This window comes from Punica granatum, chromosome 6, assembly GCF_007655135.1.
Source record: "Punica granatum isolate Tunisia-2019 chromosome 6, ASM765513v2, whole genome shotgun sequence".
Lineage (NCBI taxonomy): Eukaryota > Viridiplantae > Streptophyta > Magnoliopsida > Myrtales > Lythraceae > Punica > Punica granatum.
The window spans coordinates 25,573,180-25,591,610 of record NC_045132.1 but is presented as its reverse complement, the minus strand read 5'-3'; the positions used below and the strand labels follow the sequence as shown (position 1 = coordinate 25,591,610).

Sequence of the window (18,431 nt, the reverse complement as noted above, 5' to 3'; positions counted from 1 at the left end):
GTTCCGAACTTATTCCCTTTAAATAAAATCTTGAGAGATTTTATTTAAATCTTATCAATAAAGGTACTCATTCAATGCGAGTTTCAATTCTCAACCATTAAAAAATAAATATTAAAAACGAGTTTCGAATACTTCCCTTCTGTTTCAATTCATTTGGATCATACCTTCTCATCTCACTACACCAGGAGATAGAGCTGCATCATGCAGTATCGGTTGCACATTCATATTCAGAGATATGATGTTCCTTTTTATATCTCCCAAGAGAATGAGACGCGAGGAAGTTTTGCATATCATGACTAAACCACAAAATCATATGTCAAAACAAAAACCCAAATGCTTCCACCCTCTTAACAGAATCCCAACGACGTAATACATGCTGCCCGTTTAGCATGAAGTGCACCCAGATTGGTCAGTTGGTGCGAGCATCCGGCTTCATTAGGACACAAATGAGAACCAGTACAAGGAAAGAGCAATGAAGAGATATTACTCTGCTATGGAGGCAGTCGGTCAGAATCAGCGAAAGAACAATAGCTCACCTTATAAACCACTGTAGATAGGGAGAATGTCGACCCTGCAAATACTGTAAAGATGTTCGAGGAAACAATAGTCATTAATCAAAAGTTTTTCATCGGAGCCTTCAAATCAATGCGACTCCTTTGTAGTCGAACATGCCGATCTGTCTAGGGCCGATAATATAACAGCAGCATCAGTAGGCCACACAGAATGGGAAAAAACATACTGGCAGTTACACTGACCCAGAATGAAAATCTATATCCGGTAAAAGGCAAGAAAACTAGATCAATTGATAACATCGGAGATTCAGAAGGATTGTGGAAATTTTTAAATCTTAAAAGAGGACATCAAATGCCTACGAGGCTTAGCTTACCATAGATTCCCTTCTCTAAGTTAAATGATAAGCCGATAAAAAAGAATGTGATGTACAACAACTGGAAATTGACCTTCAGTTGCAAATGAGGAAACTAAGGCAGTGCAGTAAAAACCTATTATTACCCTCCAAAATTGTGAAGACATGTAAATTACACCTGTAAATTACGATGTGTTGTGCAGAGCCAGGACAATGCTCAGAGGAGTAGCCTAGTACCGATAGACGGAGTGAACCCATTCCGAGACATCTCGTCATACCACCTCTTAGCCTCAGCTCTTCTCCCGTGTTTGAGAAGACCCCGTATTATAATTTCATATGTCCACCGATTCGGTTCCAATCCTTTCTTACAAATCCAGTCAAAGTAACTGATGGCAACATGGACATCACCTTCAAACAATATTTTCAACAGCAAGTTGTAGGTGTAGATATTGGGACGGAAGCATTGTTTGATAACTTCTTCAAGGTTCCCCACATTCTCAGCAACCATTTTAATACGACCGGAGGATGCACCTATGAGCTTACCAAGCATAGATATTTCAGGTGACCCATTCATCTCAGCTCCTGAAAGGAGCCAAGCCTCGTCGAGCTTGTGAGTGATTAAAGAGTGCCACAATAATGTATTGCCGATAAAGGAAGAAATGCGGCGCCCTGCTTTAGTAAAGTCATCAAGAATCTTTAGGGCATCATCAAAGCGAGCGACTGAACAGAGCAGGCGAATAAGATGCTCGTAGCATTCAATGCTTGGATTGAACCCCTTTGTCCTCATCTCCTTGAAGAACTCTAGGGCATAATCTGTCCTACCAGCTTCGCAGAGGCCAACCACCATGGCAGTATATAGTCTTCTCTTTATTGTTCTTCTCTGTCCGATGTCACCATAAAAATTCAGAGCATCAAAGATCCTTCCACTCGTCAGATAGCTTTTCAAGAGAAGGAGGTCAGTGGTCACACTGGGACTAAGGCCGCTTCTCTTCATTATCTCATAGACTTCTCTAGCCAGTTCAGGATTTCTGGCACACCCAGCTCCACAGATGATGAAGTTAAAGACAAAAGCTTTGGGCCCAGAATAAGACAACTGCCTCTCTAGCAATGTGAGGACCCTTCTCCCGGGATCATCCATATTGCACAAGCATTGAATGACCGACTTGTACAGTGACAAAGTCACCCTATGACCATTCCCTTGCATATCAATGAGAAGTGTTGCGGCCATATCCCCTCTATTAGACCTGCTAAGAGCGCGTATCAGGTGGACGAAAGAGTCTCTCCGCTGGCTGAATTTAGCAATCTTGCTAACTTCTCTATGAAGTAGATAACCTTCTTCTACCCTCCTTGCCTTGCACAAGGCCAACACAAACTTGTGATATGTGGAAGCATTAGGCAGAAAATTCTGCTCCAAGGCAGCAAGAACAAGCTCCATCATCTCATTGATCTTATTCTCCCTAAACAAAGCATCAGTGAGAATGCCAAAGGACTTTTTACCCGGAAAATAACCGCTGGCAATGGAACTCTTCCAGATTTGGTACGCTTCATCTGTGCTCTTATTATCACACAATGCATTGATCAGAAAATTATAGAACATGCGGCTGGGCGACCAATTGAAATCACTGCAGGAGCTGTGCAACTCAAGGGCAACATCCACCATCCCCATCTTGCAGAAGAAGCACAAGGTTACATTGATCGTTTCCCAATCAGGTGGAATCTTGTTCTCCTTCATTTCCACCAATAAATCAAATACATCCCATAACCGATTCTTCCTCAACAGATGGTATATCAACATGTTGTATCGGAATACATCAGGGACGTATCCTTCCAATTGTTTCTTGCTCTGGAAGAACTCGAAAGCTCTGGCCAACCTCCCAGCTCGAATGAGCTCTCTCAACCAAATACCATATATATCCTCCATCCGTGCTACTCTTAATTCTCTAAACTCCTCCATCAAGGAATGTGCTTGCTCAAACTTATGCCTCTTGCAGAGTGTAGCAATGAGAGTGGCTACCAACTGGGCATTCATCTTCTTCCCTTCCCTCAGCAGACCGTGCAGGTATTTCGTGGCGCGGTCCAGCTGGTTTTGTTTGCAGAGAGACTTGATCATGACCGAATGAATAAATGGACTATCAATCCCACGAATCGAAACCTGGTTCTCGAGCACTTTAACTGCGTCGAAGCAGTTGTCCTCTACCAAGGCGTTCAACAGCACCTGGTATGCATATGAGTCCAAGTCCAAACCTTTGAATCGCATTCTGCCGAACAGGTGGAGTGCACGATCCGGCTTCCCGGCCAAAGCGTAGCCCATCACCAGAGTATCATGAAATCGCAACTTGTAAGCATGCCTATAATGTTTTCAATGATCAATGACTAGAAATTTCTAGACAGAGACTCAAAAAAGATCGGAACTTTTCTCCCATTGAGGACGTACCTCTCAATATTCTCCAGGAAGTCCACCATCTGCATCTTCCGCTTGGCCTTGGCGAGGATTTTGATCATAGCGTGGAAGGTCGCGCGGGTATGGTAGAACTGCGGCTGTCGCCCGGCCCAATCAAAGAACTTGAGGCAAAGGAGGACGCCGGAGGGTCGTCTTCTTCCATCGTGGAGGACCTCGAGAACGAAGGACTCCGTCAGGCGGAGGTTCAGCTGCGAGAGCGCGTGGTCCGAAGCCGAGTGGTCGGGGCCCTGGTCGGCCTTCAGGATATCGAAGATTCGGGAGAGGAGCGCGTTGTTGCCCCACTGGAACCACTCCGTGAAGGTGTCCACCAGCTCCTTAGTGATTAGGGAACCGGTGGGGCTGATCCTGCGATGGAGTGGACTGGTAGGAGCGACGGCGGTCTCGAGAGAGGAGAACTGCAGGGCGGCGGAGGACAAGGAGGGACAAAGACCTGACCCGAGTCCAAGAGAGCGGTGGAGGAGGGACCTGGTCCTGCTGGCATGTTTGATTGCAATCATCATTTACGGCAACGACGGCGGAGGAGGAGGAGGAGGTAGACCGATGCGGAGCCTCGGTTAGCTCCATTGTTCAATGCGGCGCATTATAGGCTGCTGAGGCGAGGAGATAGCAACTGAGCAAGGCCGAGGAGGGAGGCAGGGAGGCTCAGGTTTTTCCGGCGGCGGAGGGGAAGCGTTGGGAGCTCAGAGAAGGCAGCTCTCGTTGCTCAGGTAGGCGTCAGCGGCGGCGGAGAGGCTTTTGACAGGGAAATCCCCAAGTACTGTCCGTCAGCTGCGATTAACATGCGACGACGTTGCCTGACTCGGTTCAACTTCTTGATGTTATTTATTTGAGATAAACTTTTCAATAGTCGCAGGTTAATGAAATAATACGATATTTATTAAATGGCAAGACAATTGTTATTCAATAAAAACTTATTATTTTGAAAATAATAACATACTTGATAATAATAAAAGTTATTATTTTAAAAGAAATTTGTAATTTTGATTAGAGTAAAATTTTACCCCCAACTAATTAGCTGAATTTGACTTTACCTTTTGACTTTAATATTTTGTAAAGTACTCTCCGATCTAATCCAAAAATAAGCAATGTGACTCCCCGATCAAAGTCCTGCGATAATTTTGGCCAAATGAGCCCACATGGCATTTTATAAATGGTAAAATTGTTACAGAAGTAATTGATCATACCTGTAAAAAGAGTTTTAAAAAAATGAATTAGGTCCTTAATCAATAACCTATCGTAGCCATTCTTTACTTGACAACCCTACCATTTTCACCTTCTCACTGGTGACCCACTGCCGCAGCTTTCTCGCCGGCAACCGGTCAACTCCGCCGCTGCAATACGCAACCTTCTTTTTGACCATACTCCTCAGCAAGTCGGCTCTCTTGACCCTTCTCCATCTTACTGTGTTATTTTTCTCTCGACATTTTGTTTGGCAAAAAAATTAGAATTGACAAGTTATAACCCAAATTCAAGAAAATAAGCGAGAATCCCCACCATTCAAAATGAGTTCGAATTTGCAAGATAGATCAATATTTATATCATTCATTCTTCACAGCAATAAAATGCGGTCGTTCATCTATCCAACAACAACAAAAAAATGCTAGAAACCGTATATGCCTAATCTATGAAAGAAAAACACAAAAGAAATCATGTTTAGAGCTAAATCAATATGTTTCAAAATAAAACAAAAGAAAAATCACTTCGTTCTCCGAATTCACTTTGAATTACAACTTGATACCGAAGACTATGAAGCCATCCAATTTCTTCCTTGCATGTGCTACAGACTCCGATTCATTTTACTGCAGCGGCCGTTAACTCTACTTTTCTCTTACTTGCAGGTTTGGCAACAAACTCTTGTGCTCCTTGATATATTTTGTTATTTTATTTGTAGGTAAGCTAGTAGTCGATTTCCTATTTAGATATTATTCTGATATCATATTTTATGAGCATATTCGATTACGATATATTCTTGAGAATTTCATTGTAATGCATATATATATATATATATATATATTGAATTCAGAGTTCATTGTAACCTCTATCAATTGCATTTACACTTTTTTCTATCTTTTTTTCTAGCAATTTACTTTCGTCGCACTTACATTATCGCACATTCAATGTATACATTTCTAGCACTTTAATACCATGCAACTGTCGATTATTTAACATCTATCCTTCTACCCCCTTTCGAGCTTCCAGACAAGGAACGAACTTCCACTCGAGCTTAGGTTTTCAGACCTAGGTGCGGTTTCTTTTGGCTTTTTGAGGTCAAGATCCACGTGCTACGAATCTTCCGGGGTTCGTGCTTGCATCATTCTTAGGATCGTTTTCGGATCGTTTATTCCATCGAGTATAGATTCCGGCCTAGATTCTTTCTTTTCGGCAATTGAAAGTCGAGACCCATTCTCAACACGGTCTTATTAGCCATGCTTGTTTCTCTTGATCGATAGTGGCACAAAGAAATAGTGGAGAATTCATAACGGCTAAATTCTTGAGCCACAATATCGTTTGAGGCACATTCAACCGTCTACTTCATCTATTCAAAACTCAGTCGCCACTTAGTTTCACAAACTCTCGAGGTTGTGGTACGACGCTCTTCTTTGGTGGGGTCGGCTCAGTTTTTATTTTCTTGGTATAGCGCCCTAACATGCCTGGTTTTGTCATCATTTACCCATGGGCGAATTTTCGAAGTGATCAACACATCCTTTTATGGGAAACTCAAGCCGTATTATGGCCCTTAAAATCTAGCTCAGAGCAATATTTCTTTTTTGCGTGTGTTTTTTTCCCTAAAAACAATAGACGAGGAAGTAAACTCGAGGATCGATTATTCGTTAAAATAATTGAGGATTGATTTGCAAAAATAGGACTTGGAATAACGGGGGTTTGATCCAAGCATACAAATTGAGCAATCATGTTAAAACAGTTTTATGTACAACAGACATTATGCAATTGGAATTCGACTCATCTGGCCCGAAGATCGATGGTCCCGGTACAGCATACTTGCAATGTATAGCAAAGTTTATAATAAAATAGAGAAAATTTTTAAAAATAAAATTAATGGGCGAGTGCAAATCATTCTTTATTGAATGAGTTAGTCCACATTCACCCCCTCAAAAAAAAAAAGAGTTAAAGTCCGTTGCATATCAATTTTTGGGCTGGGCCTAACACTTGAGGCCCACGATGAATTGGTATTCATTGTCAAAACCAAAGCCCAGGCCCATTAATCCTAGTAAGTGCGGGTTGGGAAATTATCCAGTGTTGTGGCGCCTCATGGACTGAAGCGTACAGCCTCGGATGTCGCTGTCCCCGATAGAGATTTTATGTTGGACCTCGGGTGTGCTGCTGCATTATGCAGCAAAATTACACTTTTAACCCCAGCAGATCTTTTCTCTTGTAATGTCACAGAAGAAGTCAAAACACGTGCCCCAATATCTCAATTAGAAGAATCGAACTTATCCATATATTGGTTATTAAAATAGATTTTTCAAGCTTGGAAATTGAGAAATCTCGGTTCGTGTAACGAGAGATTGTCATAAAGGCTTCTATGAAACTTCCGTAGCACGTAGTTGATCGACTCTTTAAATCTCTTGTAATTTCGTAATTTCAACCGATCAGAAACGTATGTCATCATACTTTACATTTTTTTTCTTATACTTGATATTTTGATAATAAAATCATTCCCTCCAAATATAATCTAAGCTTATATCTTCCTTTTATTATAAAAAGGATTACTTGGCGATCAACTATCGGTGTAATATGTAGTTATTTAGTACAATATATATTTTTGGTTATTGTCGTGGATAGGGACACCTTCCTCATTTTGTGCTTCTAACCATAGTTCCTCCTCTTTTTTTATTTTCACGTTATCATTTTTAATTTCGTTCTACGAGTTTTCATTAAAAACCTAATATAATGAATATGTCGTGTTTAGTCAACGTGAACCAAGTGATTGAAATTAACTGCATTTCTCTAATTTCATTTTTTCGAGAGGCTCAGTCATTTTCGAGGAATTCTCCCGCAAGGTTGAAGAGCTCTCATGGGTTATTATTTGATCAAACGGCCACATGCGATGCCCATCGTTTTCACCTTCTTTTAATGTTCAATTATTATTGCAGCCAATGGCAGGGCCATAACAGGAAATTGAACTGCTGGGAGGCCCTTTTTCGTAAATTCAACTGTGAATTTCCCGCAATTGCCCAATTAATTAATGCCGGCTTCTGTCTTTATTATTCTCCCACGCCTTTTCGACTCCCTCCGACGACGAACGCGACGCCCGCAGTCAACACCACTCCACAGGTACTGAACTGTCCCCTCCGGTGCCTTATCCGGCGTCACCGTCTCGCCGGCCACATCTCATCTCCCGCCATTTCCGCTCTTCTCTCCTTAACTCCTTTCCTTCGCCGTCATTGCCAAAATCGATCACCAACTGGAGCTCTGCTCCCTTCTCTCTGCCTCCACGTACGCGTGCGCACCACGCTGTGCGGGGACGCGCTTGTTTCGTGGAAGAGAGGCGATGTCGTTACCGATCGTAGCGTGCTTACATGAATGCTATGGCTTTTACAGCGATCGGAGCTCGGTGGAGGAAGATAATCGGGGCAATGAAGAAGCAGCGCAAGGCGAAGAAGGACTCGTCCGAGGAGGCGGACGACTGGTGCTTCCTCTGCAAGGATGGCGGCGACTTGATCATCTGCGACCACAAGTGAGTGTAAATTTCGGCTCTGGGAGCTTTACATTTTGAAGAAAGAAACACCTTGATACGTGAGGCTCTCGCTCGTACGGGCCGATGATGTCCGGGTTGAAGCAGAGTGATGATTCATGGCTGAGTCTAACGTTGAAGAAGCAACTGGTCGTTCCCCTTCATGTCGCATTGTGGTCTTTTGTTCATCTGAGAACAAGAACAGGGATAAAAGAGCGAACTTGCTGAAAATTCTGCTCTGTTTTTATACTAAAAGATGGATCTTTTTATGTTTCGTGTGGGTCAGACAGGCCGCGACTATGTGGCTGCTGCTTGCCCAAAGAGAAAAGGGCGTTTGTTTGTTTATGTTGACTCTTAATTGTTTTTGACTCTTGCATGACTGCTCTCTTTGTCCCCTTTGGACTTTGTTTTTGCATCACATAGGTGGAGGAAAGCTGCAGCTCATGTATGGTACTAGGTCGTCAATTAACATTAGAAAGGGTCTTCTCTCTGTCCCCTTGTGATTGGTTAATTATTTTGAACGGCAGTTGCTGTCGTGATGTTATGCAATTCTATGGGAACGGTGAATATCACATCAGTTCATAGCACATAGTTTGATGGATAACAAAATTACTTTCCTTTTGCATGGTTTTTGCAGAGCATGCCACGAATTGTTGAAACCATTGTTGGCTCGGAGTTTACTGGAAGATTGTTATCTTGATGTGTATGTTGTTTTTGCTGTGGCTAATGTACCTTTTAACTGCAGGGGTTGTCTGAAAGTTTATCATGCGGATTGCGTTGGAAAGGATGAGACTTCACTGGAGACTGGAAAACGTTGGATATGTGGTAAGCCACCTGTTACTCCAGCATAAATGCGTCTCTTCATTAGAAGCTTCATGGGGTAGTAAGCTTTGAGGAATATTTATGTAGAAAATCATGAAACGGAGAATTATATTTTCATAATCCAAGTCTCTTGCCAAATTTTGGGTTTCTGAAGGTTCGTGCTTTTTCTTTTTGGCCCCAGAAAACTGTCAACAAGGAGCGAGCTTTTCACTTTATTTATAGGCTACTCTAAGTTGATTCTGTCACTTGACAATAATTTTTGCAGTTCCATCTTCACTTACTTATTTGACTAATATATGCTCGATTCTGTTGGATACTAATTTTGAGCCATTTCTGCTTGCTGAGAGGAGGTTGTTGGATGATTTATTTAGGGAGTTATTTGGCAATTATTTGGTTCTATTTCGAAGATGGTAGTTAGCGGAAGATACATACCGAGATAATCTTGCTTTTCAGTAAAATGAGAAGAAGCCTTATGAAATAGGTAGTCCCAAGAAATCGTCTTTATGAATGTTAGTTCTAGTGTGCACTGTTGCCTGTGTTTTTAAAACGTTGAAAAGTAGTAATCGGTACTAGCAACTAAGCAGAACACTCGTGACACATTAAAGAGCCTGCTCCTTGGATTGGTCAGAAGAATTAAAGCTTCTAAGTTGTCAGCTCAACATAGAAATATGACCTTTGCTGAATCTCTTCACATGGCAATATTCGGTTTGATCATGTTATGGTAAAAGCTGTTTTCTTATGCAAAAGGAGAAGTTGAGAATCGCTTTTGGCCTCTTACTTTGGAAATTATCATTATAGTGCATTTTTTTTATAGGTTTATGGAACAGAATGTTTAAGTTGTTATGCTCTTTTAGAATACCTTGGTTTGCTCTGAGATGCTTTAGATCTAAATCAATTATGTTTAAAACATTTGGAATTTGTCTTTCAGACAGACATACTTGCTTCGTTTGCCGTAAATCCGCGAAGATTTATTGCTTTTGCTGTCCTAATGCTGTATGTGGAAAATGCGCTAGTGCTGCTGAGTTTGCTAAAGTTAGAGGAGATGGAGGATTCTGCGATGAATGTGTGAAACTCATACTTCTAATAGAAGAAAACGTGGACTGTGATTCAGATGGGGTAAGCATTGAAAAACATGATTCATTTTGAGCTATTTTGAGAACATCAGAATCTGAAATTGGTGCATATTCTGTAGATTGCACATCTTTATATTTATTATCTCACTAATATTCTTGACCGGGAAAGTAATTTTCATGGTTCTGAATGTGCTTTTCTTTTTTCTCTTTGATGGTTTCTGTATGCTGCTATCATCTTAATTCTCTAATTTGACTCTTTACAGGAGAAGCTGGACTTTGAAGATCGAGACACCCAGGAGTGCTTGTTTAAGGAATACTGGGAAATCATTAAGGAAAGGGAAGGGTTGAGTTTGGAAAATGTTTACTCCGCAGATACTCGTTTAAAGAAGGCTGAAAATAAGAACCGTGGCCGTGATGCTCCTATTGAAATTTCCGATGGTGAAGGATCTGATGAATCGGCATATGAGATTGATGCACATGAGACTGATGAGGATGATAATGTGCAAAGGTCAAGAGGTAAACGGACTTATGAATCAGCATCTGAGAGCGATGGCTGTGATAAAATGAAAAGAGCTAGAAGTAAACGCAAGAGGTCCAATGGTAAGTTTCTAGAGTTTGAGGGATGGGGTTCAAAACCACTTATTCACTTCCTCAGTGCCATTGGTGAAGACACAACCAAAGAACTGTCACGTTTTGATGTTGATACTATCATCTCCAGATACATTCAGGAGAAAAACCTCTTTCATCAGGGAAAGGGAAGAAAGAAAAAAGTTCACTGCGATGAAAAACTATATGCCATTTTCAGGAAAAAGACGTTAAACAAGCATTTAATATATCATCTCCTGGAGCGTCATTTTGTGGAAACAAAAGTGCCTTCAGATGAGGATGAAGAGGATGATGACTCTGGAAATATAGCTGGAGTAAGAGGCAGGAAAAATACGAGAGCTGTCAAGAAGCTAAAATCATCAAGCTACGAAAGAAAGTCCAAGGAGAAACGGTTGGTTTCGAAGATTGAAAAAGTCCCAAAGGTTCCTAAGGTCCCAGAGATCCAGAAAAGCTGTTTTGCGGCAATTAATAATGATAACCTCAAACTTGTTTATTTAAGAAGAAGCTTTGTGGAGGAGCTACTTAAGCAATCGCAGACTGCCGAAGGCAAGATAGTCGGAAGTTTTGTTAAAGTGAAAATGGATCCAACCTATTATCTGAATAAGAGTTCTCACCAACTCTTGCAAGTTACAGGTGATGCTATGAGCCTCATCAACTCTTGCAAGATAGTCCAATTCCTTTAATATAGAATGCTGAACACGAGGAAAAAAAATTTGACTAAATTTACCTTTTGGTTGGTTATGGCCATCAGATGTTCTGAAGATATAATTGTCTGGTATTCACTTCTTGTGTCTCAGGTTTAAGAGGCTTAAAGCAGGGCTCAACTGTGAATAACAGTATGGAGATTCTCCTGGAACTCTCCAGCTTGTCAAAGCCTGTCAGCATTAAAATGTTGTCTGATAACGACCTATCTGCGGTAATCAATCCAATCAACAGAGACCTCTTTAGACTTCTGTTCACTACCAAATTGCTATAGAAAATTTTCTTTCTGATATTACCATAAGCAGATGTTAGGGACCATATATATCTTGTCAGCCATGGAAACGCTCCTATAGAATCTTGGAATTTTTCTTTTTCTTTTTTCTGTAGTTCAATGAAGGTTTGTTGAGAAGAGAAGGTCAGTTACCATTACTTAAGCTAATGAACTCAAGTGAGGGGTATAATATTGTTTGGCCATTAATCAGCGACTTGTTAAGTGGGGATGATTAGTCATCTTCTATTGAGTAAAGTGCATCATATCAGTTTTGATGCTGATGCTGTGAAATGCGAAGGAAATTTCGTTATTGAATGCCACATAAATTCGCCATCTTCTTTTTCTGAATGTTATTGCAGCGTGTTTTCTTCAATGATGTTCCCTGGCAGACACTTGCACTTTTTAGTACACTTTTCATCTTCTGCTCTAACGAAAATTTTGGCATATGTTGATGTTATCATTATTAGTTAATTATTATTCTTACCAAGGATATAGATGAGAAGGATCTTCCTATTATAGTTTGACAATTTTGTTTGTTACATGAGTTCACTATTATATGTAAGATGAACCCAGCCGGTGTTTGCAGTGTATTGTTCTGTAACTCGTCCTGATTGATTACAAGACTTTTCTGCATGAAGTTGCTCTAGCATTTATTGGTACCTGTGAGTTTATCCGCAAGGATCCTTCACACAGCCGTATCATCATTTGCAGGAAGAATGTGAGGATCTACGAGAAAGAATGGAAAATGGGACTTCTAAGAAGCCTACTGTGGTAAGTTGTAACTGAACGAACTACTGTAGAATCCTCGTGCTTGCATTTGCAATTTTTTGCAGTCCCTTAGAATGACATGATTGATAAGTAATAACAATTAGGTTTTACTTCGAGTATTGATCTGAGTACGCAATGACAGATGGAACTTCAGCTGAAGGCAGCAAGCCTGCATGAAGATATAACAAAGCTTGTAAGTTGTTCGTTTCTAGTAAAATTTGTTTTATTTATCACAAAAAAAAAAGAGCCGTCGTCTTCTGTTCTTCTTTATTGATGTTACTTCCATCTCCTGCGCATTTGTTTGTTTCCAAACCAGACTTTGGTTTCCATCTGCCCAGATTTGATGATTTGTAATTCATTGTGTTCGTTGATATCTTTCCTCAGTCGATCGAGAAGGAGCTTGTCCTGCTACAGCATTTGATCGACCAGGCAAACGAGAAGGGATGGAGAAGAGAATATCCTTTGCATAATGAGTGTTACATCACTAGATGTCCTAAAAAGAATTTTCCTATCATACACTTCAATGCTTTCTCAAATTTATGAGTCGCTCACACTTACTAAAACACCAATGGTCGTCCGGGTATATTCTTTTTATTGGTCACGGTGCTTCGGGTTCAAGGTTTACCTTAACCTGGTTTGGTCTAGAACAAAGGATGAGTACTTGGAGAGGAAAGCACTTCTCAAGACACCCTCTGAGCAGGAACGTCGGCTGAAGCGAGTCCCGAAGGTGATACCTGAGAACGGGGAGCTCAATTCATCGGCCTCACCTCCTTCTTCAGGAGACGACTCAGACAATGAAGATGAAAGTGCCGACTCCGACCAGCCATGCTCGAGGGAACTCCGGATCCTCCGAGCAAGTCCTCTCTGAATGCCCGCCTCGGCACCTGACCTGTAAATAGATGCTGAAGATGGATAGTGACCACGAAGAGATAATTGGCTACCCAGATTGGAATGACAGGAAGATACCGACCTAGCGTGCCTTTCATAGCTATGATCATATGATTTTGATAACTTAAAAGCTCGCTCTTCATTTTTTTGTACATTCTGCAAAAAACTCACAGAATGTTTCCGAGCTGCTGCTCTATGTACATGCACTCCATAGTCATGCTAACGATTAGTCCAGGTATTTTGCAAATTCCTTTTTGTAGCGATTTGGTACTCCGGTTTGACCAATAATGTTCCCGGTCGTGATTAATTACGTGCGAAGTCGTGTACAATTTTATTTGCTTTGTTCTTTTCGATTTTACATTTTTTTTTAAAAAAGTCAAAGAGGCAACCTTAAATTTTATTAAGTTTTGTCCTGAATTGATAATATAAAATTTGCATTCCTATGATCAAAGTTAGGTAGTGTTTGGTTTTAGAGCTTGGTTTTAGAGCTAAGTTGAGTTTTAGTTTTAACTGATTTGTAATAATTTTGTTGTTGAATTATGAGAAAAAATGTGAAAAAGTAATGAATAGTTAATAGAAAATAATGATTGTGTTGTTGAATTGCGAAAAAAAAATAATGAATAGTTGAGAGAATTGAATTAAATGGTTAAAAAAATAAAAAATAAAAAAGAAGAAGGGAAAAGTAGTGATTGTATTATTGAATTGAAGATAAAGGACGTTAAAAGTGAAGTATAGTTAAAACAAATGGGATCTTATGGTGTGTTTGGTTTTAGAATTGAGTTGAGTTTTGATTTTAATTGGATTGTAATGATTATATTGTTGAATTATGAGAAAAAGTGTAAAAAATTAATGAATAGTTGAGAGAATTTAGTATTAAAAATTGAATTGAGTATAATGAAATTGTATGTAGGTTTATGTATAGGGCCCATCTTTTTGACTTTGAAGAGTGAATTTTTATTGTGTAGTAAGTAAAGTTAAAGTTATAGTTAAAATTTTAAAATTCGATTGCGAACCAAACGGAGTGTTAATCTTTTATTTTTCTTCTACAAATAAAAGTTAAAATAATGGAATTTGCATCAGCCCAACTCTTGATGGGCCCAACAGTGGCCTACCTCTTGGTTGGCCCAATGGTAGCCCAGAATGTGATTGGCAGCCCAAACTGGGCTCATATGCACCCGGTCTATGCGCATTTTACAATCCTCAGCTCTCTCTCTCTCTCTCTCCCCCCACTTCTGATCTCTTTGCTCTTTACGCTTTTCTGTCAGGCTGACAGAAACGGAAACCGCCCTGCGGATAGCCATGGAACCTACGGGCTCAGTTCTCCCGAAGCTCACCGAGCTCTCTCCCCACCAGCTGGCTTTCCTCGACGAGCATCTCCGGAGCCGGGAAGATCTGTCGGCTGTCCCTGGCCTCTCCGCCGAGCTGAGCAGGAGCTGCTCCGATCTCGACGACAGCCTTGTGAGCCTCAGGAGGCACCTCATTAAGCTCGCCGTCTCGTGGATCTACCGCTCAATCGGAGCTAAATCCTCCATTCAGAAGCTCAGCTTCAAGCTGGAGAACCTCAGCCTCTGTTCATTCCAGAGTGAGTTCATTCTTCTGCGAACGTTATGCTCAGTCTTCTTTTCCCATAATGGTATTGGCAGCGCAAGGAATGACAAGATGTAGCTCTCACGCATGAGCGTAACGTCTTCGTCTTCTTCTATCATAACGTGCAGTCCAGGACGAGTTGTTTGGATAGGTGAAATAATTTCAAATGTTTTGTGTCTATGCAGATGTTACGGAATCGAAGAGAGTCCAGAAAATTTTCGGAGTTGAGCTGCCTCAGCTTGCTCGGGAAGTGCAGCACATCGAAAACATCCGCAAATACGTCGGTGAGCTTCGAATTCTGTTGCTTGCAAGATAAAATTGTGCTTTTAGTAGCTTCTCGGGTGTCGGCGTCCATTGCGAGAATTATTATAGTATTATACATATTCGAGAATCTACTCGTGGATAGTGTATTATCGTATTCACCGGAAATCATATGCGTATTGATCGCGTGGACAGTAGATTATGAAGCCATTTTGCTAATATTCGGTATACACATGCCAGAGACTGCTTTGCAGCTGGAAAGGTTTGTAGGAGATCTCGAAGATGCAGTTTTCTCTGTCATCAATCGTCAAAACAGTGGTGTTTTATCTCCGAAACTTACAAGTTCTTCAGTTCCTATGGTGAGGGCCGTCTTCTTCTATCAAATTTCACCAGAATCTGTGGCTGTGATGAGAATCGAAGCTGAGTGGTATTTCTTTCTCTTTCAATGTAGGAAGCCAGTGCGAAGCAAGATAAGCTGTTCCAATCAATAAAAGTGATGAATTCTATCGAAGATATGCTAATTGAGGTTTTAAAATCTCACCCTCAATGGCACCATCTTTTGAGATGTGTCGATGCTAGAGTAGATAAGACTTTGGCTGTTCTTAGGCCGAAAGTTATTGCAGATCATAGAGCTCTTCTTGCTTCCCTGGGATGGCCACCGAAACTAGTCACAACAAATGCTGAAGGTAGAGAGATCTCCAGTGTTCCAAATCCACTTGTTCTAATGCAAGGGGAGAAGAGAAAGAGATATTCTTACAGCTTTTTGGCTCTCTGTGCGTTGCAGCATCTGCAGACACGAAGGGAGGACCGAAAGCGAAATTGCTTGGAACAAAAGGAGGAGAGAATAAGTAGGCTTTGGGCCATCGATGAGCTGGTGTCTCCAATTGCAGCTCGGGTGGAGTACCACTTGTCAAAATGGGCTCACCAGCCTGAATTCATGTTCGCTCTCGTGTTTAGGATTACGAAGGATTTCATCATCGGGGTGGAAGATGTTCTGCAGCCATTGATTGATGAGGCAAGGCTGGTCAGTTTCAGTGCCAGGGAAGCTTGGGTGTTCTCGATGGTTCAATTGCTCTCTGAATTTCTGAAGAACACCTTTTCTTCCCTGGCTGAAAATTACAGCAACAAAGACATTAAGTCAGAAGTTTCGTCGTCGTGGCTTCATTTGATAGACCTCATCGTTGCCTTTGATAAACGCATGCAGTCACTTTTAAACCTAGAAGCATGCTTGTATACAGACCACGAGACATTGCCGGGGCTATTAAGAGGAATGTCGATATTGAGCATTTTCTGTGACAACCCAGGTTGGCTCAAGATCTGGGCCAGGGTTGAGTTCAAGGATGCATGGAGAAAACTCAAATCTGAACTGAAAGATGAAAGAGCCTGGGCGGTTCACAGAAAGCCTGAAACTGGGAATCAATCAGGTTCGGGATCTTCTGAAGATTATCTCCTTGCTACGAGGGAAGACCACAAAGCCCCACTTGTCACGGATTCTGTCCTTAAAATTGCCTGGGGTATGATTGATCGCTGCCAAACATTGCCCAACACTTTGATACGTGTCCAGTTCATCAGATCGACTTCAGGGAAGTTTCTCTGGCACTTTCTTAATGTATTGATATCACACTGCCAGATCAGCGCATTGCATTCTGATGGATGGGATTACAACGACAACTCCATTATGAGGGTCTGTGGATCAATCAACACTGCGAGGTACCTTGAATGCAAGTTGCAGGAATGGAGTGATGACGTCAATATCTTAGACTTGAGTGTAGCTGAAAATGACAGTAAACTCGACAAGAAAAATGTCGGAGCTGATAGTATCTGCTTTTTTGCCGAAGAAATAAAAGGTTTAGCCGAGATCGAGACGAACTGGCTCTTGGAGATAATTGCACTTCTTCTCCGTCAATTCGATACTCTCAGCTGGGAATATGTGAATCGTCGAGAACGATTTGAGATGGGTCAAGAAATTAATCCAGAGGCAGACTCCAATGTATCTCCGGATCTTCTTGGAGCACTGCATGCCTTGAGAAGTCAGCTCGATGTTACTAGAACAAGCCTAAACTCAAAGGATTTCTTAGATTTGTGGCTGAGCACTGCTGATGGGCTCGACCATTTTTTCTTCTGCAGCATCCTGATGAGTGACGTCCGTTTCTCCAATCAAGGAACCAGTAGGTTCAGAGCCGACATGAGAGCATTATACTCCGTGTTCCAGCTGTACTGTGCTCGGCCCGAGGCATTTTTTCCTTGCATCAGAAACTCCCTGAAGCTGCTAAACATGAGCACAGAAGAGTTAAAACGCCTGGAAGCAGTTTTATCCACGGGAAACAGAGAAACGAGTTACCGGCAAGTGTTTGGGATTTCTCATTTGTCTACCGAACAAATTCTTAAGATAATAAGGAAGCGGATGCTCTGAGGTACATCGAAAAGGCCCTTCTCGAGTTCTGCTTTATATATGTAAATGGCAGTCTGAGCATGGCTATGCTGCTCTGCTTGTTCTGAAACTTATATTATAGAAGTATACCATAAGATGCTATGACTCCAACAATTAATCTTGAGAGGCCCGATAACAGCCCAAAATGTGAAACAGCTCGGTGCAATTACAACTCAAAGTCGGGTCGGGAGCTCTTATTTCACTTATCGACAAAGGTCTTCTAGCCAGTAGCCTAACGGTCCATTTGCTTACCCGACCCTCTATTGGAAAGTCGAGGTGAGCATTGAACCATATCAATAGTTTGATATCACGCGGAGGACAAAAATTGTTCGTCCCGGTAGGACTCATCGCATCAGTGAGTGTGAGTCCATTTGTCTACTGCCTTGATTTACGCTTTTCCTACTCCTATCCACGTTTTTCCTAATCTATGTTTTTCCTACTCCTATACGAAAAGCATCGCCCTTCAAAGGCATTTGAATTTGGAGATATACTGTCTAATTTGGCAACCTAAGATGTTCGGTTTTTTTAATATTGAGAGAGATATTCTTACTATATACAAAATATTCTCTTAATTTTTAAAAAATATATCAAAAACAAAACTTGAAAATGGCATATAATGTGTAATTAATATATAGCCAAACATATATATGTGTGTGAATATTATAAATTTGGCAAGTAAAATTGTTTGACCAATTTTCCACCACCATGGACAGCTCAATGAATCAAAATTTGGAATGTATTTGAAACGGAATAATTATGCAAAAATGTCCACTTTACATAATTATCCATATGCGATTCTACTAAATATAACCAAGAAGAAAATTTATAATTAAGAATTAAATTTTTATTAAATAATAAGAATAACAATTGAATAATTCTCGAGAGAAATAGTCCACCATGAATGGCTAGGAAAAGTACATCATAAAAACAACAAGAGCTAAGAACCGACATTGAAAAGCTGAAGGCAAAACACATCTTATGTATGTAAGGTCATGAGTTT

At 41.0% G+C, this 18,431-nt stretch overlaps 3 protein-coding genes across 5 annotated transcripts; 2 read left to right on the top strand and 1 right to left on the bottom strand.

The window, feature by feature from the left end:
• Positions 1–778: 778 nt before the first annotated feature.
• LOC116211735 (pentatricopeptide repeat-containing protein At1g71210, mitochondrial) lies at positions 779–4,138 on the bottom strand. Its single transcript, XM_031546239.1, has 2 exons — positions 3,300–4,138; positions 779–3,213 (listed from the first exon to the last, which is right to left on the bottom strand). Exons 1-2 carry the CDS (start codon positions 3,824–3,826, stop codon positions 1,083–1,085), a joined length of 2,658 nt encoding a protein of 885 aa, XP_031402099.1. The 5' UTR covers positions 3,827–4,138; the 3' UTR covers positions 779–1,082.
• A 3,302-nt stretch (positions 4,139–7,440) lies between these two features.
• LOC116211734 (uncharacterized protein At5g08430) lies at positions 7,441–13,470 on the top strand. 3 transcript variants are annotated; one of them, XM_031546237.1, is made up of 10 exons: positions 7,441–7,622; positions 7,890–8,025; positions 8,768–8,847; positions 9,773–9,960; positions 10,181–11,156; positions 11,321–11,439; positions 12,208–12,267; positions 12,407–12,457; positions 12,649–12,719; positions 12,913–13,470. In XM_031546237.1, exons 2-10 carry the CDS (start codon positions 7,925–7,927, stop codon positions 13,130–13,132), a joined length of 1,866 nt encoding a protein of 621 aa, XP_031402097.1. In that variant the 5' UTR covers positions 7,441–7,622; positions 7,890–7,924; the 3' UTR covers positions 13,133–13,470. The 3 variants fall into 3 exon arrangements, with proteins under 3 accessions (XP_031402097.1, XP_031402098.1, XP_031402096.1); XM_031546238.1 differs by lacking the exon at positions 7,441–7,622 and having other exon boundaries at positions 7,640–8,025; positions 9,858–9,960; XM_031546236.1 differs by lacking the exon at positions 7,441–7,622 and having other exon boundaries at positions 7,640–8,025.
• A 901-nt stretch (positions 13,471–14,371) lies between these two features.
• On the top strand, positions 14,372–17,637 carry LOC116211731 (RINT1-like protein MAG2L). The gene is made up of 4 exons (XM_031546235.1): positions 14,372–14,734; positions 14,925–15,023; positions 15,241–15,359; positions 15,452–17,637. The coding sequence occupies exons 1-4, from the start codon at positions 14,452–14,454 to the stop codon at positions 17,411–17,413; spliced, it is 2,463 nt and encodes an 820-aa protein (XP_031402095.1). The 5' UTR covers positions 14,372–14,451; the 3' UTR covers positions 17,414–17,637.
• Positions 17,638–18,431: the final 794 nt, after the last annotated feature.

Bases quoted from the DNA above. Each gene is read 5' to 3' on its own strand.
- LOC116211735 (XM_031546239.1), bottom strand. From the start codon at position 3,826: ATGATGATTGCAATCAAACATGCCAGCAGGACCAGGTCCCTCCTCCAC. The intron at 3,214-3,299 runs GTACGTCCTCAA...AAAACATTATAG, and splicing joins TTCCTGGAGAATATTGAGAG to GCATGCTTACAAGTTGCGAT.
- LOC116211734 (XM_031546236.1), top strand. From the start codon at position 7,868: ATGAATGCTATGGCTTTTACAGCGATCGGAGCTCGGTGGAGGAAGATA. The intron at 8,026-8,767 runs GTGAGTGTAAAT...TTTTAACTGCAG, and splicing joins TTGATCATCTGCGACCACAA to GGGTTGTCTGAAAGTTTATC. The intron at 12,458-12,648 runs GTAAGTTGTTCG...ATCTTTCCTCAG, and splicing joins ATGAAGATATAACAAAGCTT to TCGATCGAGAAGGAGCTTGT.
- LOC116211731 (XM_031546235.1), top strand. From the start codon at position 14,452: ATGGAACCTACGGGCTCAGTTCTCCCGAAGCTCACCGAGCTCTCTCCC. The intron at 14,735-14,924 runs GTGAGTTCATTC...GTGTCTATGCAG, and splicing joins CAGCCTCTGTTCATTCCAGA to ATGTTACGGAATCGAAGAGA. The intron at 15,024-15,240 runs GTGAGCTTCGAA...TACACATGCCAG, and splicing joins AAACATCCGCAAATACGTCG to AGACTGCTTTGCAGCTGGAA.